The sequence below is a fragment of the Balaenoptera musculus genome, chromosome 7, assembly GCF_009873245.2.
Source record: "Balaenoptera musculus isolate JJ_BM4_2016_0621 chromosome 7, mBalMus1.pri.v3, whole genome shotgun sequence".
NCBI lineage: Eukaryota > Metazoa > Chordata > Mammalia > Artiodactyla > Balaenopteridae > Balaenoptera > Balaenoptera musculus.
This window is the reverse complement of record NC_045791.1, coordinates 105974622-106002213: the sequence shown is the minus strand read 5'-3', so window position 1 is coordinate 106002213 and position 27592 is coordinate 105974622. Positions and strand designations below refer to the sequence as shown.

At 45.1% G+C, this 27592-nt stretch overlaps 1 protein-coding gene across 3 annotated transcripts; it reads right to left on the bottom strand.

Moving 5' to 3' along the window:
* Positions 1-174: 174 nt before the first annotated feature.
* EIF4E2 (eukaryotic translation initiation factor 4E family member 2) lies at positions 175-27294 on the bottom strand. Of its 3 annotated transcripts, XM_036857911.1 has the most exons (8): positions 27171-27294; positions 20375-20489; positions 19284-19418; positions 15011-15115; positions 13420-13572; positions 13183-13319; positions 6177-6254; positions 175-677 (listed from the first exon to the last, which is right to left on the bottom strand). In XM_036857911.1, the coding sequence occupies exons 1-7, from the start codon at positions 27188-27190 to the stop codon at positions 6209-6211; spliced, it is 711 nt and encodes a 236-aa protein (XP_036713806.1). In that variant the 5' UTR covers positions 27191-27294; the 3' UTR covers positions 175-677; positions 6177-6208. The 3 variants fall into 3 exon arrangements, with proteins under 3 accessions (XP_036713806.1, XP_036713807.1, XP_036713808.1); XM_036857912.1 differs by lacking the exon at positions 6177-6254 and having other exon boundaries at positions 180-677; XM_036857913.1 differs by lacking the exons at positions 175-677; positions 6177-6254 and adding an exon at positions 11172-11449 and having other exon boundaries at positions 27171-27215.
* Positions 27295-27592: the final 298 nt, after the last annotated feature.

Below are 27592 nucleotides of genomic sequence, written 5' to 3'. Positions count from 1 at the left end.
CCACTGGATTAAACTTCTACGTGCAGCAGTGCCTAAAAGGAAAGCGTCCCACAGGAGGGAAGACTGGAGGGCATAAGGCAGGAGACAATACAAAATCAGTAACACATCTTCCGAAAGTGGTGGGCTTGGGGGAAGAGGGGCGTGAAATAAACAAAATGTCCCAATAATTTAATGGCAGATCTAGAAGACAGCATTTATAGCTATTCCGGGACTCTCCAACAAAAAGCTTTTCCTGGATGCACAGACATTCATAATACTGATCACGCTCAGTCGACAGCTCTGGCTTGTACACGTGGTCACGACGCCCTTCGTACAGCAGAGGAGAGCACGACAGGGTGCCCGGGAGGCATCTGGACAGCACACAGAAAAAGGAAAGGCTGAACTCCCCCAACAGAACCCCATTAAAAAAAAAGTTTGTCTATTACAAAGTCACGTTTTCCATTTTTTCCGCTTTATAAAGTCAGCGATGCTGGAGGGTGTCTAGCGGAATCCGTCCTCCAGGAATGAGTGCAAAAGGGGAGCACAAGGCTCGGGGACGGCCCCTCCGTGAGCAGGTGGAAGGGCCAGCCGGAGGCCTCCCGTCCGCTTCGGACAAACACACACACACAGAAAAGGATTATTGCCAGCTTGTGTACTTTCACAATGTGATTTTTGTATTTCGAAAGCTTGAATTGTCCCTGAAAGAAAAAAATGGGAGAAAAGAGAGCATTCAATACACAGGTCGTCTCAAGGCAACACACACACACACACACACACACACACACACACACACACACACGGAAACCTGGCCTCAGCAGCTCTCGGGCCCTCCTGACACCCCAGGACCTTCCTTCCTTGCTCATCTGATGCCAACACAGCAACCTGCCTCCCAAGTCCCTTCAAACACTTGGACTCAACTGGTTGCAATTACAAAAGGTCAGAAACAACCCAAACACGTGTGAACAAGGGACTAAAAATTAATTAATAGGGGACTAAATATTAATGGGATACTGTGCAGCTTAAAAAAAATGAAAGGAAAAGAAACTCTCTACTAATATAGAAAGATCGCCAAGAGAAGCTGATAACATTAAGGTGCAGAACAGTGTGTGGACATGATATGCTACCTCCTGTGTAAGTGAGGGTGGAGGAAATAATAAGGCCCATATCTGCCTCAAGGAAGTCATACATAATAAAACGCTGTTACCTGGGGCGGTGTGGTGGCAGGGGAAGGGACACCGTGGAAGCTGGTGGAGAAAGAGTGGGACGGAAACCTCTTTCTCTTTTACACACGCACACGCATTTTTTTTTAAAAATTGAACCATAGATTGTATTACATATTCAAAAAAATCAACCAACCAACCAAAAATCCCTTGGTTCAAAACTTATAGCTGCTTATGAAAGGATATTCCAAGAGGTGAAACCTGAGTACACTTTACTTTAGAAACTTAGCACGTGCACACACGCGTGCATGTGTGTGTGTGAGTAACAGATCTTGTGATGTCTTCTTAGTTGCCTTCTATTGGATGCAGACAGGTTTGGCCGCCCACTAGTAACCTCTCCTGTTCCAGCCTAGAAATCCAACAACACCGTAGCAGTTCGCATCGCCATTTTAATCCTCAAATCTCAGGGTTGGAAGGGGCTTTAAAGGTCACTGCATCTACTGCTCTGGCCCAGTGCTTCAGACTTCAATTTGTCTGAAATTTTGAGACAGAAATTCTCATTAACCTGATTTTGGAATGATTTCTTCCATTTAATTTTAATGGAACATTCTAGAAGCTTTGGTTTTAACTGACCTGTCTTAAAATTGCTGCAATTGGTTGGGTATCTGGCAATTGGTCCAGAGTGAATTAATACTGACGAAGGAATATGCTCAGCCCAGCCAAACAGCAGTTTTCTCCTGCTGTTGGCTAACAGATTCTCCTCCATGATGGTGGCAGGCTGACAGTAACTCAGAGCCCTCACTACACAGAGAATAACTGCAGACAAGTACACTGAGAGGGAAACTGGATGGAGCTGGCGTGGGTGAACTCTGGCTGGGAAGAAACTGATGTTATCTCAAAAGCCCACTGGTATTTTTTTTTTTTTTTTGTAACTGACATGCGTGACCATGCAGCTCAGTGATCAATGCTATTGAGAATTTCAGTGACTTCCATCTAAGGAGCTGAAGACTGAACACAAAGAGAACTTAGTGGGGTAATCATCTTTTTAAAGGGCCTTTCAAAAGGGCAGACCCCACTGAGGGGCCGCAAGAAGCTAGCAAAGAATAAGAATGCATCTGATCATAAGACAGAGAAAAGCAGGCGTAACTGAGGTGTGCTATTTGAGTCCCCCCTTAGGGACGCTGTGCTGTGACAGAGCCTGCACAACGGAGCACACCTCTAATAACAAAGAAGTGGTTAGGAAGAAGGGTTTGCTGCTTCCTTCTTCCCCTTTGATGCCACCTCTGCCCCCACAGATCAACTGGATCACAAAAGTCAATCAGCAGGGAGACTAGAAAGCCAGGGGTGCGGGAAGGTAGAGTCAGAGAATCTTCTGACTGTGGGAGAATTATCTGTCTTATCTGGAGTAAGAGAGATGGCAGGCAAATATCTGGACTCAGCCCTTTCTGCTGTTTAGTGATGTAAAGAAGAGAATCTTTAGGATTAATCATCACCATACGCAGGCCACCTACGTTCTGGAGAACTCCTGCACTGTGCTGGGGCTGGGCCAGAACAAACCCTCCCGGTGGCAGGTAAGCTGAAGGGCTCTATAACACCTTCCCACTAAGATACGTAATATTTATTCTAATTCTGTTGCCACAAATCTCTTCATAGTCAGAAATCTCTAAGAAGTCAGAATCATTCTAAGGGTTATTTGTAAAATGGAAATGGGGAGGGACAGAGTAACAGAGCCAGAAGAATCCAGCCGAGTTTTTCCAGAGTCTGATATAGAGAAAAACAAAGAGCAATGAGGGTGGGCAACAGGCTCCTGACAATGACAGGCTGAAGCAGGCGGGTGGCAGCTGGCGGCTCAGGTCCAGCCTTTCTTAAAAAAAAAAAAAAAAGTGGGTTGAGAAGAGCTTGGTGCCAAATTTAGTCTGAGGAACATGTTCACCTCAAACCAGCTGGGAACTAATCCTCGGGTATGTCCCTCACCCCAGGCTGCAGGGCACAGAGAGATCAGGAGAAAGGGAGAAGGCAGACAGGGAGTGGCAGAGGCCACAAGCAATTTTTCTTTTTAAAAGACGGGCTTCTCTTCTTTTAAAAGCAAACTAAAATTTAGACAATCTAGACAGAGCTCCGGAAAGCTAGACCCTCCAGGCACCTAGCAATGTGCAGACTATTGGGAAGGTTTTTGGGTTTTGGTTTTTCAGTGGTTTTCAATGACATAACAGACGGTTTAGAAGGAAATGATAACATTTTTACACCACGGCCTTCAGGGAATCGTTCCCTGGCTGTTCAGCTGTCCGGCCCAGGCCGGCTCTGACTTCCTCCTCTCTCCCTCCCTGCAAAGTGAATAAAATTGCAAACCCCCTAGGTTCACTAGGGCAAACTTCAATCTCTCATCTCTACCGAGTGACCACACCAACTTCATTCGCCATCAAGAGAGACCACTGCTTCTGTGCATGGCAGCCTAGACATGCAGGGACTCAGAATCTACCCCACCCCCCAACCGCCCCAAACCAGCAGCTAACCGGGACTTCTACTGAAGCCATGGTTAAAAGGGCAATGTTTATTTGTAATGGTAATAGAGGTCAAATGACATAGTCCTAAAATATTAGCAGCCACATGTAATGTCACAAAACATCAGACAAATTGAGGAAAAGTATTTGTGGTTCAAGAATGATTTAAATAGCAGTCTTTTATTTCTTCATAGATAATGATCTACTTGGAAGGGAGAAGAGGGAGGGAGGACAAGAAGGCTGAAGTTTGGGGCCTCTAAAATGGCAGCTCAAACCACCACAAGCTGGGTATGCGCATCTTCTTGGAACACCCCTTTTACCACTTACAAGGTTAAATCAATAAAGGTGAAATATGGGGCTTCCCTGGTGGCGCAGTGGTTGAGAGTCTGCCTGCTAGTGCAGGGGACACGGGTTCGAGCCCTGGTCTGGGAAGATCCCACATGCCGCGGAGCGGCTAGGCCCGTGAGCCACAACTACTGAGCCTGCGCGTCTGGAGCTTGTGCTCCGCAACAAGAGAGGCCGCGACGGTGAGAGGCCCGCGCACCGCAATGAAGAGTGGCCCCCGCTCGCCACAACAAGAGAAAGCCCTCTCACAGAAACGAAGACCCAACACAGCCAAAAATAAATAAATAAATAAATAAATAAATAAATAAATTTATAAAAAAAAAAAAAAAAAAAAAAAAAAAAATAAAGGTGAAATATGAAGTCCTTCTCAAGTCTGTTAGGACAATGAAGTGAGCTGGGTTTTTTTTGTTTAGACTCTAATACTCCTCTCATTCTCCCAAGTCTGTGCTTCAAGGAGAACACCTAACCCGTGAATGCTCCCTTCAATCTGCCCTATAAAAAAGATATGGGGGTGGGGCAACAAAAAGAACAAAGAGACTACAAAACGGCAATTATGCAACTTATGCAACTCTATGACTTTTCAAAGCAATTCAAAGATCTTTTTCCTGGGGAATTTAGGGTTAGCTAAGGGGAGAGGGAATAATTTTAAGTCTTCTTCCATTCTGTCTATTCCAATTTCATTTTAAAGCTTTTTTTTTATGGAACCTAAGATGCTGTTGAATTTTAAAGGTACCACCATTAAGAGGTAAACGCTGCCAATTAAACTGACAAAAACCTTTCCTATCACATTCACTGTAAGCATTCCAATTTTAGGGATATCAAAAGCAAAAAAAAAAAAAGAAAAGAAAAAAAAAGGAATCTTAGGATTAAATATAGTAATGCTATTAAAACAAATCCATTATAGCACCAGGCCTCTGGAAATTTAACTGATTTATTTTGCATATCTGCTGCTTTCCAGCCTACAAATCAATGTATCAGTATTAGAGCTGATACATGTTTTTCATCCATCTCAGAATTCTATATTGACTATACTTTACAGAGAAACTCTTTAAATTGCAATTTTGAAAATCTAATGTTATCATCTGAAAGCTGAATTTATAATAAAGGAATTAAACTACTGAAAAAACAGGTATGAGTGGCATGAGTGTATAGGAATTCTGGGACTGTTTATTACTCAGACCCCTGGCCACCCGCTTCTGTCCCTCACAGTGTCATGCCATCTCTTTAGCCCAGCTGAGGAATGCCGGTCTCCTTTCCTTGAAGAGGCCTCCCTTCCTCCCCGGGAGAGGGGAGTTCTGAAGCAGCTGCTACAGCTGACATGCTCTTTTCCACCTTAGAAAGTCTCCATTTCTTAGGGGTGGGTTTGGGGCGGGGATGGTTACTGTCGAGGAATGTGCTCTCGGGTCGGGCACATGCAGATACTGTCCTCTTATCCATTCCTCTCATCCAGAATAAATTCACCCAATTCAACTCCTTCTGCTAAAGAGACAGACATGGACTTGGAACTCCCTTAACTGAAATACAAATATTCTTAAAGTGAATGCTTCAGTTGACCCAACCTTCGCTATCCCAGGGCCTCTCTCTGCCAGCAAACACGTGGTGGTCTAGCCACAATACAACCTGGAACCGTGCCTCCTACGCAGCCCTGACATCTACCCTCAGTTCACTTTAACCGCTGAAACTCAGAAGTTCCATCGCTTGTTTCCTGACAACTGACAAACACCACCAGCAAACGAGACATACCTCTCACCTAACCCATACTGTGGCCTGTGGAACTGTCCTATTAGTCACAGGACACTGTCAGACGGCTTAAAAGTGGCCACGTCCGGGCCAAAGAAAATGGATCTCTGGTCCATTTATAATCATGGAATGTTGGCATCCAAAGACACCAGAGACATGTTAGCCCGTGGAACCTCATTTTCCAAATCAGAAAACAGAGGTGTAGAGAGGCTCATCGACCTGCCCAGGGGTTCACCAGGAGACACGTGACCCAGGGAGCATAAGCCGGTGGCTGTGGACTCAGTGGTTTCCCCTGAGACCGCGGCGTCAGTCAATGAGGAGCGGCTGGGGCAGGCTCCGCGCTGGCAGAGGCAAGCCCGGGGGCAGGTGGGGAGAGGGCACCCCGCTGGGAAGAGGGGCCTGTGGCGGAGAGGCGCGTCCCAGGTTACAGGGAAGGTAGACGAGGCCCTACCCTGAGTGTGAGAGACGGGGGGGGGCGCCCCATCAGCGGCCGCTGCTGCTCACCAGGCCGTGAAACTCCTCCCAGGCCCTGGCAAACCAGAGACAAAAACACAGTAGTACATTCAGACCAAAGGCTTCTTAACAGAGAGAGAGCAGACAAGATAAACCCACACCCCATTTCAGGTACCCTCAAGGTCAAGTGGAGCCCACCGATACCTGGAAGCACAGCAGTGAGGTTCCCCTCCTAGACCTTCCTCTCAGCTTAGCAGGGTGGCCGGCACCTTTCAGGGGCAGCTGGCACTTCTCCTGGCTCATGCTACTGGCTAAGTCCGGCCCTCACTACTCCCTAGAGGATTTGCACGTCCTTCTAGCCACTCCTTCCACAAGTCTACAGGGGAGACCAGTGAGGTCAGAGCTAAGCTCACCCACCATGGGAGACACCTCCAGCTCCCTGAGGCGAAGGGCAGCAGTGCTTTCCGCCTTGGGGACGTGAGGACAGGGGGCAGAAACTATCTTTCTTCATCAGGCCTCACCCTGACGGTAAAGGCAGGTACCCAACAGCATTACAATGTCCAAAGACGCAATGAGGAAATTACACCACTTTATCTGCTTTCATATTTCCAACCTTCTGACCCTTCTAAACTCAGACCCAAATTCTTATCAGGTTCCATCTGTTTCTGATAATACCCAAGTAACTATTATCTTAAAATTTAAGTTGTATATGTCACAGCAGCTCAAAATTTCCAAGGGCCAATGCGCAACACAACCTTAAATGCTTATTAACTTAATTTAGAAATCGGAGTTAGGAAGGGATAAGAAATGCGACTGAGGGTAGAGTCTCTTGGAATGATGCTCCACAAAGACCAGGGCCTTGGTGACTGCTGGCCAAAAACCGGGAGAAAGCTAGATCCCCTGTGTATCCGGAAGCCCTAACGTACCTCAAGTTTTCTGAGAGGAGCTTATGTCCTTCCTTTTTGCCTTAACCATTTTTCAGCCACTTAGGGACAAAGTGTCAGGTAACTTCCCTGGGAATTATATATAAAATGGGTAATTTGGTGCCTTTAAATCTAAAATTCCTTACTGTCAATTATTCCATTCTTGGTTTAAAGGGGTGATATACCCATGGTGACAACATATAGGGTTTAATGTGCTAAATTATTAGCTCACTACAGGTTTAATATTATGACCACTAAAATATATTTTATCAGTAGGTCTCCTACAGATAGCTTTTCTTTTTTTAAATAGGAAGGGATTAAATACAGAGACCTGGCACAACAAATTCATTCTTCCAGGCAATATTCACATCAGTTTCATTAGTATTTCCCTCTTGTAAACAGCAGCATTTATAAGTTAATGATGTATCTCTCGGAATAAGAGACTGATCTGAAGTTAATGCTTTCTTCAGAGAGAGTATTGCCAAAATACTGATACATGTTAACTGAAGGAAAATGGAAGAGCACCCAATAAGCATGCCAGTCTTTATCAATTCACAAACTCAGTTTCCACAGAAAGACATCTGCTTCACAGCTCCTTCTGGAGAGATGGTAACGTGATGAACTTTGAGAGTCCACGAGTGATGTCAGAAGGTCATTTCACTCTTCACTCCAAATGAAGGTAAGGAGAAAGCAAAATCTGACGCTTGGGCAACGACCCAGGAAACCCCTCTCTTGTTCTAAAGGTGAGACTTAAATTCTATTTAAGCAATTTAGGTGTCAACAAGAAATTACATGGCTGTGTTGAAGCTTCACCTCATTTATCCTTTTGTTTCCAGAAAGCCCTACACTCGTCCAAACCAAAGTTCTCTGTGTCAAGAACCTTCAGAAATATGGATGTCAGAGTTCCCCTCTAATCCAGTTTAGTATTAAACTGCCCTCCCATTTTCTTCAGCAGTATTTTCTTCGTATGTAAAAACTTCAACATGAAGAATGTGGGCAAAGAAGTTTCCTCATATGGATTCAGTGGAGATAAAATAGCTGATCAGAGTCACTGGTACAATCGCTGGTTCTCACAGGTCAATGCTTGACTAAGAGGCAAATCAAACGCCTAAAACTAGGTGCGAATGTTCTAGCTATTTTCCATCTGGCATCCCAGGCATATTAGTAATATTAAAACTTGTTTCTTTTAAAGGTAAAGAAAGAACAAGTTAAATGTTAATACTGTCATGTAAATTGAGTTTCTTAAAAAATATATATATTTTTAAATTACCGTGAGATTAATAGAGCCTACAGGGCATTCTAAACAGATTCAAATGACAGGATAACAATGAGTCCTTTAAAGACCACTTTTTACCAGCTCACTTACCAGAAAGCAAATTCTGAGAGCAGAGATCTCATTTCTGTGTAACTCTGTACTTGCCCCTACTCTGGCCCAAACCTCAGTTCACAGCCTTGCACTCAGCTGGCCCTCATACTCACGGACGAACTTGGCCTCCTGCTAGTCTGGGCTTTACCTTGAACATCAGCATGGGGAAACATTTCCAAATGCAAAGCCCAGCAATTATGCTGGTATGACCCAGTGCCACCTGGCTATGATTTAGCCATGGCAAGAGAAGGGATGGTTGGTTCTTGCCTACGAAGTTCAATGTTTAAATACAGTGATATCTAGATGTGGTGAAGTCCCCGTGATTCGACCCATTTCTCCTCTAGAATAAATGAATAAAGAGAAGTCACCTACCCTCAGCTCTCTCTGCAGAGGGGCCTGGTCAGTCTTCCCAACACTGTGGCCCACTGAGTGCAGCTGGCCCTGTCTTCCCTCTCCCATTCCAGGCCAGAGGCACGAAGGGACTCAAGAGACTACTCCAAAGAGGAATTTCCTCACAAAAGGCACTGCTGCTCTATATGGCTCTGGGCCCCAAGTCTTATCCTGGTGGTCTCATGATTCTGGGTTGCAAGTCTGGCTCTGTTATGAGATTGTCCTCAAAATGGCAGATACAGTGAATCACTTGATGCCTGCAAGGACCCAAATCTCTAAAATCTCAGCTACGATTGGCCTCATTAGAAAGAGCCATACCCCTGAGCTAACACTCAATTGAACCAGTTTCACGTTTCTCAGTGGGACCCGCGTGCCCTTAAGGGGCTAACTGTTGGCAGTAAGCAAGGGTATGAGGCAGGACCCGCGCGCCCTTAAGGGGCTAACTGTTGGCAGTAAGCAAGGGGACGAGGCAGGACCCGCGCGCCCTGAAGGGGCTAACTGTTGGCAGTAAGCAAGGGGACGAGGCAGGACCCGCGCGCCCTGAAGGGGCTAACTGTTGGCAGTAAGCAAGGGGACGAGGCAGCAGGCAGCACCTCCTCTGCAGCAAAGCAGCCTGTCACGCCCTGTGCACAGCAGCGTCAGCCTCTCAGGAGCGCAGCAGGGAAAGGCCGCAAGCAGCGTGATCAGGGGAAGCCTGGGAAAACCAGAGAGCTGAAGAAGGACACTGGATACTGGACTGAAACAGAGCAAGGTGGAAGTACGCTTGACTGAGAAATCTAAGCCACCTCTAAAAAAATTCCCCTCACCATTTCCAGGAGCCCTAATCTCCAGAGTAGGTGGGAGAGAACTGCTGGCTCTTTCTTCCTCATTTCCCTTGAATTCTCAAGCCCAAGCAGCTGCTGTTCCTTGGCTCAAACAGAGCCACCCCTGTGGGAGAGCCACAAGGAGTAGAACAAAGCAGAACAGTTCCGGTTTCTGTTCAGATGTGGCAAGGATCACAGGGGTCTCAAGGTCAGTTTGGTGCTTTCTGATCAACTCTTCTTTGGAAGGTGACATCAAGCTCATCCCCTGGACCAGTTACATTAGCTGAAATTAAGGTCAATACATGTAACATTATAGTGGAAGGCAAGAGGGAAAGGGCCATAGAAGGTAATTCTTTGACAAACACTGAAAACAGAGAGAATAGGCATTTCCATACATCAACAAATCTCCATCTTCTAGGTCCTTCAACCAATTTGGGGTACGTAATAGAAAAAAAAGCAACAAACGAACACCTCCAGGATGCTGAGCCCAGGGCGCTTTAGTCCCAGTGTGTGTTCTGTGGGATCCCAGGCCACATGGAGCCCGACGGTCAGTGAGGATGGTAGAGCTCAGGGTGCTGCTGCCATAATGGAAGAGCACAGCCACTCTGGCAAACTCCACGTTATGCCCACAGCCACCTTCACATGCACAATCAGGCAACCTGGCCTAGTGCGGGCAAAAGTGTTTCATTTTTGGTTTTGGTGGTAGCTCCTAAGAAAGCCTAAAGTAACGTAAGGCTTGCTGAAATTCTACATGCAGGTTAGGGGCCTGAAGGCCAAGCTGTAGCACATACACACCAAGCCACAAAGCACATGAGGGGCTGGTACGTGCTATGTATGGTCAGACGCCCTAAGGAGCACACTCAAGCAGGACAAAGACATCTCCCCACCCCGGGTCCTGATGCACAACAACCCTGGGGACTGGGAGGAAGGGAAGGGCTGGAACCTTGAGACCGTGCAAGCAGGGCGAGCTCGAAGAGGAAGATGATCTGGCTCTAAGGGGAGAGCAGAAGGGAGAAGGCTGGCATAAGAGCTTGTGGCTTGGGCGGCTTTGGCACAGTGAGAAAACCCCATTAACACAAAGCAAGGAAGCTCTATACGTACAGCCGCACACAGACGGAAGCAGGGCTTTACCTCCAAGCAAGAGATTTCTTTGAAGTAAGACAAACAAAGTCAGCAAAGCAAAGGCCAAGGATCCCCCTTTCCAACCTTATGGACTTTCAAGCTGAACTCTAAATCAGAAATCACTCTGTTCTGGTCATCAGCATGACTAGATGGAAACTAAAATTCAAATACCAAAAAAATGGGGTCTCATTTTGAGAGCTAGATGTCACCTCATCATGTCGGACCTCAGCAGAGCTGGAACAAAATACCATGTGACGTTACACAGTGGGCTTATGGAAATGAGGCTGCACTCCCCGGATGGCCCTCCACGGAGAAGTCTGTGCCATTCCTTAATACGGTGACAGTCAGTCTGAAAGGCCGCTTCTCTGATGCACCATAAAGAGCAAGAGCATGAGACAAGCTAGTTTAGCACCATTTATTAAGTGATCTCAGCTGTTGTCGTAGCTGCTGCGCGTCAGCCTGTTCTTAAAACATAAAATGCTCTTCCGATTCCTCTTGTCCGGGACAGAAGGGTCTTCCAGGTAGCACGCCAACAGAACAAGAGACTCCGATGATGCCAGCTTCAATGATGGTGCCATCCAGAGAGGGAGAGGGTCATGGCACATTCAACCGCGGCTTCCAGAGGTTTTGAAAAAGGAGCCTTTGGGGGCCCAGCCTGCCTGGCATTCTAGTGGAAGTGCAAAATGTTGGCACATTGGGAGAGAAAGAGAGGGAGACGCGAGGGAAAAGTAGCATCTAGGTATCAAGGAGGGTTTTCTGGTCCCTGTAGCTGCAGGGCTGGAGTACTAGGCAGACCTCTGGATAAAGCAGCAAGCAGCAGACTAAGGCAATAAGCCCAAAGGCTCTCCTAGACTCTAAGGACTTGTACGTGTTTCTACAAAAGTCAGGAAGAACTGCTTCAGGGTATTAGAGAGGGAGAACAGTGGAGAGGGGAGAGTTGAAAAATACCTCTTTCCCTTTCCTATCCAGGCGAAAAGGTTGCTTTTGCGGGGGATGGGGGTGGGGAGCATTTGGGAACCTTGAATGTAAGAGTCCTAGAAAAGGTAGGTGTGGGTCTCTCCAGCCTAGACTGAGTCTGGCTGGAGGGCAGAAACTACTTGTATTACAGAACAAAGAACAGGAAAAATCTGCCTAGAGAAAAACAACGCTGACCGGGGACTGCCGAGGCAAGCAATCAGGGTCATGGCTAGCTAATAACTGTTGGTGGCTACAATGCGCCACGCCCAGCCATGTGATACAGACCACCTCCTATGGCAGCATTCCCAATTAAAAACTGGCGCTTAGCTCATTTAAGCCAGTTCCACCCACAGTATGATCTGTAAATTCAGGGGAAAAAGATTCCCAAATGGTCTGCCTGCTAAACACCATGGCTGGGCTCATTACTAGTAATGTTTTTAATAAGCAGGATGGTGATACTATTACTAATGATGACAATGAGAGCAATAATACTTGGCCCTGTAAGCGCATTCTCCATCTGAGGACCTTCAATTACAAAGATTAAATCAGCCTCAAAACAACCCTGTCAGGTAAAGCGTTATTATCCCCCATTTTACCGATGGGGAAACTGAAGCAGAGTGGCAGAGAAACTTTTCAAAGGCACACATTGATATTAGAGTCAAAGGAGAGAACTAAACCTCCAAGTCCTGACTCCTAGTTGGCTCGCTCTCCCTCCAGTTGTGAGAAAAATCTAACAGCCACTCCCCACAACGTTTTCATAATAACCTGAATTTATTTATGACATTCAATCACTGAAGGAGCAACCCTAGCCAGTGATTCTCATTTGTGGACGTCCAGCTCCACTTCCTCGAGTCTTAGGTAGACTGCAAAGCTAATTTCCCCTTTGGCATCCATGCTCCCCTTAGATTCTACTCCCACAGACACGCTACTCTGCTTCCTCTACGAGTTCAGCTCTACACACAAGGAAATGGAGTCATCACTCCTGATACGAAGTCAATTTCCCAGGACAAAGAAAACAGACTGAAGCTAACAGGTTAAAAAGACATGCAAAAGTGGAGTGAGGGGCAGACAGGGAGGAGGGCCTTACTGTTCAGTGAAATTATCTTAAAAAACAGCAAGAAAAAGAAGAGCACTTTGTCTTTCATTTTACGACAGTGGTTAGTGCATGAAAGACAAGACAGCCTGTGTAAATAAAGCCAGCCCAGGCAGTGCAACTGGGATTCTGCAGAAGGGCGCTCTCATACAGAGCACCCCACAGTGCAGGTGGACAGGGAACCTCGCCAGCAAAGAACGGCCACAAGTGGCCAGAAGCACTAGGGGAAGACTGGTCTGTCCCTTCTCCTGAAGTCAGTCTCCGTACGACCACATTCCTCTGGGCCCAACTAAGGACCTACTTTTGCTAAACTTAGGGACACGCCCCCCGCAAGCCCCCACAACACATACTTGATGCTGTCGGTGTGGGTTTTGTATTCCATAATGGTGTTGGGAGGTAGGTTAAGCACTCGCCGAAGCGTATCCCGGATGCGGGCTGTGGTGGCTTGGTCGCTGGCAGTCTTATTCCATATTGAAATAATGTCCTCCTACAGGAGGAACGACAGAAAGAATCATCAAAGCAAATCGGAGGCAGTGAGAAGAGTAAAGGCAACATGCGAAAGCAGACCTGCCCGTAGGGTGGCTTACCTGAAACCGGACAGAGACCACAGCCCCACAGATCTCCTCCCCAACCATGAACTGTTCCCCCAACATGGCCAGGATGAGATTCTCCCAGCAACGGGATGCCAAGCCCTTCCGCAGCCGAATAATCCACTTGCCACCATTTTTATTTGCATCATCCTGTGAAAAGAGAGAAAGCATTTAAAGTTAAAATATGGTTTCACAGCTCTTTTGCTTTTGCTTTAGGGCCAATGATCCCTTGATCACTAAGAAGTCTTGTTGCTTCCCAATTATTCAACTCTATAGGAAAAAATAGCCAAACGGACCCTTTAAAAATAATCCTCTCTTGGGAATTCCCTGGCGGTGCAGTGGTTAGGGCTTGGCACTTTCACTGCCGGGGCCCCAGGTTCGATCCCTGGTCGGGGAACTAAGATCCTGCAAGCCACGGCATAGCCAAAATGGTAATAATCATCATCCTCCTCCTCTTTTTTCAGAACTACATCAAAATGAAATGATGTCAGATTTCAAACACAGATCACTCCTTACTTCATTCGCCAGAAGTTTATCAAGAGTCACCATGTCCCAAATACAGACATGAAGCCACAGTCTCTACCTAGATCCAGTCTAGTGAAGAAGATAGACAAGAAAATTAATTACAGCAGTACAGTCTGACAAGTACTGCTGTAACAGAGATATGCATAGGAAGTTCAAAAAGAACAGACAGAAACACCCAAGAAGAGGAAAACATTTAAGCCGGGTCTTGAGGGACACAGGAGTTAGCCAGGTAAAGCAGGTGAAGGGCTCTGCAGGCATTGGGAAGAACATGGCAGTGTGCAAACTCTGATTGTGAGACAGAGATGCAAAGAGGAAGGTCTAGCTACAGTGAAGGGAGGATTTAGAGATGATGGGTGACAAGTCCTGAAAGGTAATTAGGTGCAAGATCATGTGTGTGATGGAGAGCTGCATAAGATTTTTAACTGGGGTATGTGTGTGTGATCCCGTTTGTCTTCTAGAAAAACACTCTGGCATCAGAATAGAGAAGATGGGTTACAGCAAAGAGATCATAGAGCTCAGCTCTGGGTCTCTAGTTGCTGCTCGTAAGCTTATTTTTACTCACTTTAATCATAAGTACCCTATGGTAATATATTACACACACACAAAACCAGTTCTATGGGAAGAGTAATTTTAAAAAATCCTCTAATGTTGTTATAATACCATTTTCGTGATAAAACAATCTTTGAAAACCATCCACACAGACAAACAATGGAATCAGCGCCTTTTCCTAGAGGTCCCATTTCCAAAGGACCAAATAGTGACGCAGCTTTCAGAGAAGACTTTAAAATACTTTTTTAGAATTAAAAAAAATTTTTTTTTATCTTTTGGCAGCACCACAAGGCATGCAGGATCTTCGCTGCCCGACCAGGGATCGAACCTGCACCCTCTGCAGCGGAAGCGCACAGTCTTAACCACTGGACTGCCACGGAAGTCCCGAGAAGACTATAAAATACTTTTAATTTTGACATGGCTTTTAAAAAAAAACAAACCAAACCAAACAAACAAAAAACCCCCAAAACAAAAAACTTGCTCAGAAAAGCAGTCTGAGGCTTTCAGTTCTCACCTCCCACATGGGTTTAATTCCTTCTTTGAAGAGATGGAAGTCACTGTGGCCTGTCAGGTCCCCGGGACGTACCATGTGGCTGTAAAACCTCCAGAACTGCTCCACCTGCAGAGAGAAGATAGCAGAGTGAAAAGATGTTTCTTATGCTTCTTTGAATGAATGTGAGATTTACTTAAGAGAAGAGCATAAACACGGAAGACACTCTGCTAGAGGCTCTACTTTCTGGAGGTTAGGTTTTCATTCGGGGGACTGTGTGGGAAGGAAGGCATGTTAGAGGAAAGCATACTGTATATTTTGATAAAAGAATAATGTAATATTGTTGATACAAGAATAAACTCTTTAGGTGAGAAATACCAGCCTCAGCTAGGAGCCTTAGTTGGTCAATGTCAATACATACTCCCCTGCAGAAGTCACAGGATAATCATCACACGGTGTAAGAGGACCCTGTTTTTACACAATAAAAACCACTTAAGGGCTTCCCTGGTGGCGCAGGGGTTGGGAGTCTGCCTGCCAATGCAGGGGACACGGGTTCGAGCCCTGGTCTGGGAAGATCCCACATGCCGCGGAGCAACTAGGCCCGTGAGCCACAACTACTGAGCCTGCGTGTCTGGAGCTTGTGCTCCGCAACAAGAGAGGCCGCGATAGTGAGAGGCCCGCGCACTGCGATGAAGAGTGGCCCCCGCTCGCCGCAACTAGAGAAAGCCCTCGCACAGAAACGAAGACCCAACATAGCCAAAGATAAATAAATAAATAAATAAAAATTAAAAAAAAAAAAAACCACTTAAGTCTTGAGACAGATTAAATGCCACATAACCTCAGCCTGAATGTATTTCTTTAGACCCAAATCACTTAAAAAAAAAAATACAGTATTATTAACTGTGTGCGTTAACTAGTCATTGTGCTGTACATTACACGCCCATGACTTATTTATAACTGCACTTCTTGATCAAAGATGTTTACCATCAAATATAGCATTAGCTACAATGAAATACATTTTATTTCTGTTTAGTTACTGAGCATTAAGTGACAGAATCAACCACATGCACTACTCCATACCATGGTGCCCTTGATAAGGCCAGGACGGTCCAAAAACCAAGCAGGACTTAGCCTCTCACTTAGGGTTTAAGTCCATTTTCTTAGCTAGAAATTTTCTCTTTGCTCCTCCTCCACAGTCCTGTTAGAAAATTAGACATATTTCTCTATAAAATGTATGCTTATTTATATTCATCATGCTATTTCTGTTTCTCTCACTAGTGATTTGCTAGGAGAGATTACTTCCCTATTCCTCTGCAATTCATGGAGAATAGCTACAAAGTACTGGCCAGTGAAGTGCACACTTTAGGAGGAAAGAGAAAATGTGGAACAGTCTGAAGAAACAGTTGGTATTTGCCAAGACACTGCTGGCTCTAAATTAAACATGAAGCAAGATTCCATAATGCGCAGCTGAAAATGGGTACCAAGCAGACAGAGACTCAGGTCATACTCCCAGATCTGGATAGCAACTGAGGAGAAACAGACCTCAGACTGTGTGAAATGGCTGTGCCTTCCATTCCTCTAGAGAGCAGGAACATGGGAAACGTCTCAGGTTACAAAGAAATTAGGAATGAATGCCATCTGTAGGACTTCAATGCAGTGTTTCATCTCAGCCACTGCCTTGCTTAATTACAGCCAGTGATTTGGGACAGTGAGTGGTCATATGCATACAATGAGCAATAATCTTTTCCCACCCTAACACAGTGCAAAGAAATGAAGTATGCCTACTAGAAACCTTGGCTCACTGTGAATCAGGACTTGAGGGGGTGGTGGGGACAAAGTACACCAACCACTCCCAATCCTCCAATTGAGCATTGCTTTATTAACCGTTTGGTCTCCACCAATCTTAAAGCCATCCTATATAATCTTATAGCCAGAATCCTATATCCAAACCATAAGAGAGATGAAATAGTAAGCAGATCGAGAAATAGTATTAAACTTTTATCTTTTTTCCTTCTCTTAAGGCAATTTTCATTTTTGGAACTCCCAACTGAAACCAAAAAATAAACATTTAGACCCAGAATATGAAGTGCAGAAAAGACCTCAGAAATCATCTCAACTACCTTCTTCATATTATAATTGAGGAAACGGTTTCAGAACTTGCCCTAGCCCACAAAGTCAAGCAGTAGAACAGATGACACTTGTGATCCCCACGTCCAATGCTCTTTCCATTTCAAGACATGGCTTTCTCAGTTACCTTAACTTCAAGAACTTTTTAAATGTTGTCAAACACTAGGATTGAGGACAAATGGGAAATACTGCTTTGGCATCATTGGTTTTACAATGCAATTATTTCTTTGTGAGGAATTTAATATTGTGAGGCATTTCCCAATGCCTTGAATTACATGACACTGGTGAGTATAAAGAAGCATTAACCCAAGATGACGCTGAGGACAAACTGTTCAACTCAGCATACATGCCCAAAGAAAAGAAAACAAAAACCCTCCTTGAGCAAGCTGGGTAAATTCATATATGCCTTTCTTAAGAGGGAAAGAAAAATGCTAGAAATAGTTATAATTATGCTAAAATAATTGAACAAATTCCTGAATGAAAACTTACTCCCCAGTTCAGTTTCTTCTCTGATCCTCTGAGCGCTTAACCAGTTGTTCACAACATAATGGCTGCCATTTTACCTGTAATGTCTAGCAAGCAATCAAAATTTCCGTGGATTCAGGAATGTTAGGACTACATGGATATTTTTAAGTTTAATTCTACTGTTCTCTCTGCCAAGAATTCCTCTTCTTATCACATGTTCAAATTCTTTAAATTCAATCTTAAACCCATCTCCTCCCAAAGAGGCTTTCTCCAAGCTGAAATTAATTCCTTCCCTCTGAACTCCAAGAGCACTCTAGCCATGCCTTTCTTACAGCACTTCCCACTGCCTCCCTGTATTGGAAATTCCTGGGCATGTCTTATTTCCCTAAGGGCAAGGTTTTTTATTCATTTTAGAACCCTATTAGTGACTTGAATTCATTCAACATTTCTTGAACCAAATATGTACCAGTGCACAAGCTATTTTTAAGAATTCAAAAAAGCCTAAATTTACTGGTGGTAAGAGAGCACAGGCCAACTAAAACAAGATCTTTGCTTTTGGCTGAAATTATATCAACTCAGCATAGTAATCAGATGATCTGATTATCAGTTATATATGCATATCTGATTAATAATAAACAGATAGATATAGCTTCTTCTAGTAAACAAACATTTTTAAAACTTGGAGCCTCCTGGCATGCATTTTGGTATATGGAAGAGTAAAAGAGTATAGGATTTGGAAGGTGGTTTTTACAGCCTACCCAACTTGAGTTTCAATACTGGTTCCTCCACTTAATCAAGTAAGTTATCACAGATTTCAGACTTTAGATCAGATACTTAACCAAGTCTCATTTTTCTCTTTGGAAAATACGGATAACATCACTGACCTCATAGGGCTATCATAACGATCGAAGGAAATCACACAAAGTGCCTATTATTGTGTCCTCCTCTTTACTAATTTATCGTAAAATTTATTTTCTATTATAGTTTTCTTTTCCAGTGTCTGCATTTTAAACAGGACAAATACCTCAATAATTTCAAGAAAATAACAAATCCTGCATTTGATTCGGCCCAGAGATCGACTGTACTGCACCTACAAAATATATAATAATCTTCACTGAACAAGACTGGTTTTAGTCGCAGACAGCTTCTCAGGGTGCACAACTCTAGCTACCTGTGAGGGAGATAAGACAGAGTGTGGGCTCTCTGCACTGACAGTCCCCACAAAAAATAGACTTCCTTTTCTTTCTGAACACAGAAAAAAGATGCTACTTTATGCATAATCACTAACATATCCAGAACCCTAATGGGAGATTATTAAACACAAAAACTCTAATTTTATTCTCAACTTTATTGTCAAGCTTCATGAGAACAGACACCATGTACTATAAAATTCTGTATCCCCCGTGACACTGCGCACAGTAAGGACTCAATAAGTATCTACTTGAACAAGCCTGTGTTTCTGTATTGTCCCCTTCTGACCAGTTCCACAATTCACATACTTATTGATACTGATGTATGTTACCTATGGACGTGTAATGAGAAATCTAAGAACGAGCCAATCTGACTTCAGAGACTCAGGTCAGTCAACTAAGGAAACCAGAATCCTAAGTATGTTACCAGGAGGGTATATAGACACAACGATGTAAATAAACACAGGCATGAATGTACTACCAAGGCTCACTACATTAAACCACCCAGTACTCACAGAGGCAAAGGTGCCAATCTGTTTGATATTCTGTTCGTAGCTCTGTGAGCTGGTGGGACGGCCAGGGGTTCTCCTGGAATACCAGAAAGTGTAGTTATACTGCAGGGGGTGCTCCGCTGGCCCAGGGACAACAGCCTGTGAATTAAAGAAGGTGTGTTAATCTGGGCATTTTTCACATGCTCTGAGACTGAGAAAACATTTTACAGTGTCACCCCTTACCACCTCCACACTTAAAAAGGATACATCCTCAATTACCTGCAGTGGGCTCAAGAGTCTGCTGACACGGTAAGTTAGTGGTTAACTGACTCTAAGTTCCTGTAACATTCTCTCTGTTCTTAATGCTTTCATAACTTTCTAATTCCTATCACAGATATTTACGTTTCTATCTTATCTCAACATATTCCCAGGCCACGTCGGCCTCCTCCATGACACCCTATCACTTACTGGCTAACGACACTGGGCAAGCTGCTTAACCAGTCTGTGCCTCAGCTGCTTATCTGCAAAGTGGGGAAAATAACAGCCACCACCTCATGGGGCTGCTGAGAGGATCAAATTAATTAACAGATGTAAAGTGCTTAGCACCATGCCTGGCACATAGTAAGTACTCAATAAATGGCAGCTACTAGTATTACTGGTACTGTTAAGTGTAAACTCCTTCATCCACAGTCTCATTCACCTTTGTGTCCTCTTAGCACCTAAAATGCCTGCATCTGGAAGGTACTCAATATTGTGGGATAAATCAGCTCAGATTATTACTAACTAAACGGTCAAAAATTCTAAGTGATGTGCAGGATTTGAAATACTGAGCAGCAGCTTCTGAAGCAATTAACATCCTTATTAAACTCCAGGGTTTATCTCCCCTACCTCAGGCTAGGAGAATGTTGGAAAGCAAGGCAGCATCTCAAGATCATGTGGCAAGGGAAAAGTTCTAAGTCCCAAAATGAACTCCAGTGATTCAACAACCTTTTTTGAGAACAAAATCAGATATTACAAAACAGGATGCCATCAAGTTCATCTGCATCTTCCAGATTTCCCAAGATAACCAAGTCTCAAGTCCAAAGGCAACCACATCTATGCAGCACAAAACTTACCTTCCTCTTGCCGCTGCTCTGACTCTTGTCTCGTTCCGTTTTTTCCTTCTCACCATCTTTCTGTGTGCTGTTTTCTTCATTCTGATCATGGTCCCCACTGTCGTCATCTTTCAATCTAAACGGAAAGGCAAAACAACATTACCCCATGACTGAGCTGATTCCTGCTTATCTAACAAAGCCACCAGGTCAAAAGAACTACCATGAAACCAACCCGAAGTCACTCAAAGATACAGGCAATGAGGTGCACATGAGATGAGAGACAGCAAAGGAATGCAGAATGGCAATTAGGAGGATTAAACAAAAATGAAACTGCCCATCAGCTAACTTGTGAATTCCAGAAAGCACCACATTCTAGTTTTCTAAAAGGCTGCACAAAGAAGCGAGAGGTAAATGGTGAAAGGGATTGTTTTCTTTGCCAAAAATAGTCAATAATGAGAAGAATTTCTGGATTAAATAACTGCTTTGGCATTTCAAATGAAGTTAAAAAACTTTTCTTTCTTGCCACTTCTTCTAACCATCTTTCCTACCCCTCCCCACTGCTACTGCTTTAGTTTAGGCCTTCTTCCCCTGTCATCTCAATTACATTGCCACCAGCATGCTCCTTCTAAATGCAAATCTAATCATTTAACTTCCATGCTTAAAACTCTCAACTGTCCCTTGCCCTTTGATGTCCACCATGCAGGATAAAGTACAATGAAATGTAAGATCCTCTAGAGTCTGACTCCTGTCAACTGGCATCCTCCTTCCCTCCTCCCACCTCCCCAAGCGACCTATATTCCCCCATCTGTGTTATTTGCAAACACTACCCCCTCAGCCTAAGGTACCACTCCTCCCACATCTGTTTTTCCTACTAGAGGGGGCCCTTAGAACAGTGTCTTATTAATTTTTGTGTCTTCAGCATCTAGGACAAGATGCTGCCCTAACATGTAGCACAAGAAGATGCTCAATTGATGTTAAGTGAAAAGAAAAAGAAATTAAAGAAAGGAACGTCTTCTTGCCTTTTAAGTCAAATCCCTTTCAGGAGCAGTGAAACCACCCTAAGTGTTGTGTAGTGGTTTGCTATGATTTCAAATCCACTTATTTATGACTTAAATGAAGGTATTTTAATCCACCTGCTTATGACAAAGACCAAAAAAAGTTGTTTTTAGAAGTAAAGTTGTTTTGATGTAAGAATAAGTGTGTCAGGATGTCACCTCATCTGTTGTCATTGATAAGCACTAGCAGCTCACCTGCTGAGTGGCACCGCCGGGGCCTTATCAATAAAAACAAAGAAGGAACTATGGCGAGGGGACATTTAGACTATAAATACTGAGAGTGTGTGAGGAAGATCCAAGCGTTGTCCGGGCAAAGCTATCCTTCGCTGATCGTGCTCTCTGGAGATCTTGAGCCACTCGCTCCTGGTTGGCAGTGATGTTAAACCCTACAGCAGTCTCAGGAAGGCAAGGGACATTCGTTCCTGCTGTGGTCAAGGTGACTCCTTTAGCAGTGGTGGCAAACTGTATAGCGGCCCCACAAAGATCAGCCTGCCCATCAACACCAGTGCTGTAGTTTCCTAGCAATGTGCTCTAGCAACAAGTGACTTTTATTTTTGAGCTGGCAGCTGGACTTCAGCTGTTGGTTGGCAAAGCCATCTCATCCAGTATCAATTCATATAAAGGTACAACTGAACTAAATTTGGACTTTATTCCTTTCATTTTCCCTTGCCTGGAACAATAGTGTGATTAACCTATCATTGGTTTGGAGTATGGTATGTTATTTCTTTATCAGCTTAATAAGGGACATCTGCATGCTATTGGCTTATGAAATCACTGTAATTCCCACACTGAATCTGTGGTAAATAAACTACTGGCAAAGAAAATCTGTCTCTGAGCATAATTTGCCACCCCCCAAAACACAATACTAAGGCTTTCAGTGAACCTAAAGTTCACTGGATCCAGACAAAAAGATAAATGGAAGGTGAATTCACAAAGATAGTAAGAATGCTGTTTAGTCTAGAGCTGAACCATTAACTTACAGATCTTTTCTGAAATCACTTTTCCGCCCCTATCCAGTCAAATGGAATCTGGCAATTCTCAGGAAAGGTACTAGAAGTGGTCAAACTGTAACTCAGATACAGGAATACCTCAGAGATATTGTGGGTTTGGTTCCGCATCACCGCAATAAAGCAAATATCACAATAAACTGAGTCACGCAACTTATTTGGTTTCTCAGTGCATATAAAAGTTATGTTTTCACTGTACTGTAGTCTATTAAGAGGGCAATAGCATTATGTCTTTAAAAAGTACGTATCTTAATTAAAAAATACTTTATTGCGAAAAAATGCTAACCATCATCTAATTACACAGGGTTGCAATAAACCTTCAATTTGTAAAAAAAAAAAAAAAAAAAGCAGTATTTGCAAAGTGCAGTAAAATGAGAGGTATGCCTGTATTACCTTATAGATGCAGAAACATGCTGCAAAGTATTTTGTACTGTTTTTCTTTTTGCCCATGAATCCCCAGTGCCTACCACATAAAAAGCGCTCAAATGTTAGAATGGATGGGCTAGGCACGTGCTGGGGTGCCTGCTGTGCCCACTTCACAGCCCTAGCTGTAGAATATACTCCCAAGATTGTGCATGGTGCCATGACCGTCCCCAACCCCACCCTGGCCAAGACATGACTGTGAAGGGCACCAGACTAAAGGGTGGCCCAGCCTGGGCAATAAGCGATGCCTCAGGGGCTTGCTCAAAATTATGAGCCAATTCCTCCCTCAGCTTTTCATCCAGGAGATGAAAGATCATATGGATTCAGGAACTAGGGCAGTCATATGAGTCTCATACAAGAAAAGCCATGAGGGAATAAAGACAACAAGCAAGAGCACAGAAAGTCAGTAGGGGTAAAGGGAATGAGCAGATGAGCAGAGAGTGGAAAGGGAATGGTTTTGTCTGTGATGCTGCCATCTCTTTCACTTGGTTCACCCTCCCTGGACTCCTGGGAGACCTAATGGTGCTTACAATGCCCCTTCCCCTTCATTAAACTTGAGCTGGTCTGGTTTCCTTTTCAAGAGGAACCTGTCTAGCATGCAAGTCCCACAACATTTACAAGCACACTGTGTGTCTAAGAATACCTATGGAATACCTGACACACAGTTTGACCTCAGCATGGTACAACAAACTCCTTTCCCTCCAGTGGTCAACCTACTTGTTCATCACCTGGTCTCTGCTCAGAGAGCTCCTCTTCCCCTACTTAACTTGTCCTTCAGGATTCAGACTAAGGACAACTTTCTCTCTTTTTAAAAAATATTTATTTATTTATTTATTTATTTATATTTTGGCTGCATTCAGTCTTCGTTGCTGCACACAGGCTTTCTCTAGTTGCAGCGAGCGGGGGCTACTCTTCGTTGCGGTGCGTGGGCTTCTCATTGTGGTGGCTTCTCTTGTTGCGGAGCATGGGCTCTAGGCGCATGGGCTTCAGCAGTTGTGGCACGTGGGCTCAGTAGTTGTGGTGCATGGGCTTAGCTGCTCCGTGGCATGTGGGACCTTCCGGGACCAGGGCTCGAACCTGTGTCCCCCGCATTGGCAAGTGGATTCTTAACCGCTGAGCCACCAGGGAAGTCCAGGACCACTTTCTTTTGAAAATATTTCCTGATTTCTCTCTAGGATGAGTTGGGATTCCCTCTTCTGAACATCCCCATATAAATGTTTGTACTTGTCCCAGCTGTACTGTCATGGCCAGTTTTTTGTCTCCTGATTATGAACATTTCATGAGTTCTTTTTAATTGCTTAGGCCAAAGACAGCTCCTAATTCTCTTCTTTAGGGCATACCACAGGGACTCACATCGTTTCTCTCTTCTCAGTTCCCAACTCCCCACTATATCCTTTGGGGTCCTTTCCATTCAATCTTGGTTAAAGAGGGGCACCGTCACCCCAGCATCTTACATTTTTCTAGCCCCAAGCGAAGCATATAAATGCCTTTCTTTTTAGTGCTTTTGCTGCTAACCACTAGGAAACAGAAAAATAACAAAAATAATTATGCCAGAGAAGAAACAATGCTACTGTGATCCCTGGACTCCACCTCCCAACTCCCTTCTAAGATAGTAAATGGAAACCCTAATGGACCTTCATCTTATGCTGTCATTTCTTGAGGGTGGAGCTAAGCAACCACTCTGCTCTTTGAGCCTACACTTAAGGCAAGTCATTTGCATCCTGTCTTCCGGAGGCTACTCTTACCAGCCTGAAGCTGGATGTGAGCAAAGACACAATCCAGACAGAAAAATCAGTGCTCAATACACTTAGGCAGGCAATTAGCATCTGAAGCTGTCCAGGCTGAGTGGCACCTAATTAGCTCACCAAGCTTCTGCCCAGGTATGTCCTCATACTCTAACTAGACGATTCACTGCATGTAGGAACTTGGTCTAATTCATTTTTACACGTCCGGCATCAGGCAGTGGCAGAAAGCAAACACGTTTAATGAATGCATTTCTAAAATCAAAGCAATACAAGGCAGACTAGGATGAATGTCGAATAAGTGGTTCAGACAATAATTAAGAATGGGCCAAGGCTAAGAAAAAAAGAATAGGGACAAAATCAAATATGGCATCTAGATTTGAAAACCAAGCTCAACACCGTAGGGACTGCAGTACAGTGAAAGCATCTTAGGCTTTTACATATGAATAGGATCAATGGCAATGGTAGCTAATGACTTGATGGGTGGGTGGGGGTGGCGGCTATTAGTTTAGGTCCATAGAAGGTCACACACAAAAGGAGACTAGAGCTCCTCTTTAATCTGAGCCCATCAGATTAGACTACAGTACTCAACTCCAGGCACTGGACTTTTAGGACTCTGGCAAACTGGAACATGTCCTTAGGAGCCATGTGGTGAAGAATGCAGAGACCAAATATGCAGCGGTGGTCTAAAAACTGCACTTTTTTTGCATGAGAAACAAAGACAACAAAAACAAAACTAAGGGCTGGAGTGCTGTCTTCAATTGCTAATTTCGAATGAAAGACAGCTTTGTTTTTTTCCTGCATAGCTAGAAGACAGATGTTCAGTATAATGAATAGTTAACAATTAGAACTAATTAAAAATGACCCAGGTTAATTTTTGTCAAGATGTGCTTGAACAAATGTTAAACAACAAACCTGGGTTTGAATCTCACCATATGGCCCTTCCTGTTGTTGTGGGCAAGTTATTTAATCTCAGAGAGTCTCATTTTCCTTATCTGTAAAAGGAGGTAACATGACCCCCTTACAGGGTTGTTAGAATTAGTAGAAATAATATGTGAAAAATAGCAAAATGCCTGTGGAAGCCATTACTGCCACTCTTAAATTAGCTTACTGCAAACCTCCAAATGATCTGGGTAGGGCTGGGCCAGATTACCCATGAAGTGCCTTCTTAAAATGAAATTTTGATTTCTTCAATTCGGCGGAGAAAGGGGTATAGGGTTGGCAGAAAGCTCCACTGAGGCAGGACTTAGAGCTGAAGCTAGGAGTTGCAGAGCTTATGACTGTGCCGGGGAGGAGAAGGTGGTAATTAGTATAGGGATGAGCTCAGCTATGCAGTGGACTGCAGAAGCAAACTCCCAAAGACTTTTTTCAAGTAGCAGAGCCCTCTCAGCAACCAGGAAGCATTCCTGAGGAGCTGCCAGGAGTGCTGGAATCCAGGACCTCGGAATTTGCATACCAGCACTCAAGGTACCGGAAAAACTCCAATTTCCCATCGGCAACAGTGGGTCACAACCTAAACTAATAGTAATTCCACTTTACATTTGTATCTTAAATGTAGTACTTTTTATATCTTAAAGTACCTTTAAGCATTGCCGAATGTGATTTGATGCTTATCACACTCACTGCGGCAGCAGAGCACTAACCACTAATGCGGTTTGGGTAACAGAGACTCAGAGATTGGGTAACTTTCTTAATGTCAAATAACTGGTAACTGGTGGGTCTGAGACTGGAAATCTAGGTCTTCGGAAAAGAAGACAGATTTACTGGACTACTAGAAGAAAGCCAAAACATAATCTACCTCCAGATACAATCGCTGCAGGGAAACATGCAAAAATATTTTGCATTTCCTTTCTGCACCTCCCAATTGTTTGATGCTGGAACTAGAAACCACACAACAGATAGGGTACATACAGAACTGCAGGAGGAGGCAATAACAAGTATACCCGTTGGGCAAGAAACTGAGCAGTTCTTGGAGAGTGTGTTCGAAGAGGGGAAAAGGAGGGGGAAGAGAACGGAAGCAGGAAGGAGTCTCGGGAAGATGAGAATTCCGTAACTGAGCAGCCACTGCGCTGAGCGCGGCAGCCACGTTACCTCATTGCATCTTCGCAACTCTACGACATGGGCTCTGTTACCGTCCGCACCTTGCGAATGAGAAAACTGAGACTCAGGAGAGATGACCTGCCTAGGCCAGAGGGAGTGTGTGAGAAAAGCTGGGTTCAGAAGCAGAGCAGGCAGGCTGCGGAAACACCCAAACCTCCGGTCTCCGCCCCTCCACGCCGCTGGCAACCCGCACCCGCCCGGCAGGGTGTCCGAAAATCTCCTTCCAGGCGGCACGGCCCCCTCCTCCCGCCCGGACCCCGCACTTCGCTCTGGGTCCGTACGACCCTGGGGTCCCTGAGACCCCTGCATCCCTCCTCCCCAACCCCCTCCTCCCCGCCGGCCGCCCAGGCCCGGCCGGCCCGCAGCCCTAACCAGGAAGGGAGGCCGGTGCCGCAGTTTGCGCCGCCGGCGGTGCCGGCGGTCCCGGCGGGGCCGGACGCGGGGAACGGTTGGGGGAAGGGGCCCCGGGAGGCGGCCACGCGCCACTCACGCGTCGAACTTGTTGTTCATCCTCTCGCCGCGGCCGTCGCCACTGCCTCACGGAGTGACTTCCGTTCCGCCAGGTCCCTCCGCCTAGGGTCCGACCACTTCCGGTTGCGCGGGGCGCAGCGGAACGTCGGCGCGCTGGCCGGGAAGGGGGCGGGTATGCCAGGACGCAGTCGTCGGGCGGTTGCGCGGAGCTGCTCAGGTTCGGTGGCCACGCGGGCTGCGGGCCTCGGCTCTCCCCCCTGTGCTTGCCCGCCGCCCGCCCGCCCTGCCCAGGGGAGCGCGTGCTGACCCCCTCCCGCGGCGGGCTCCGAGAAAGACAGCTCCGAGTAGCTGACGGCGCAGACTCTGGATTCAAGGCTCCTGACTCCAACCCCAGTGGGGCTGCACGATCCTGGACTCTCTCTTAACCTCCCTGAGGCTCTT

Bases quoted from the DNA above. Each gene is read 5' to 3' on its own strand.
- EIF4E2 (XM_036857913.1), bottom strand. From the start codon at position 27,190: ATGAACAACAAGTTCGACGC. The intron at 19,419-20,374 runs GTAAGTTTTGTG...TTTAATTCACAG, and splicing joins AGAGCAGCGGCAAGAGGAAG to GCTGTTGTCCCTGGGCCAGC. The intron at 11,450-13,182 runs GTATGTGTTGTG...CACTTCCACTAG, and splicing joins ACCCACACCGACAGCATCAA to AATGCCAGGCAGGCTGGGCC.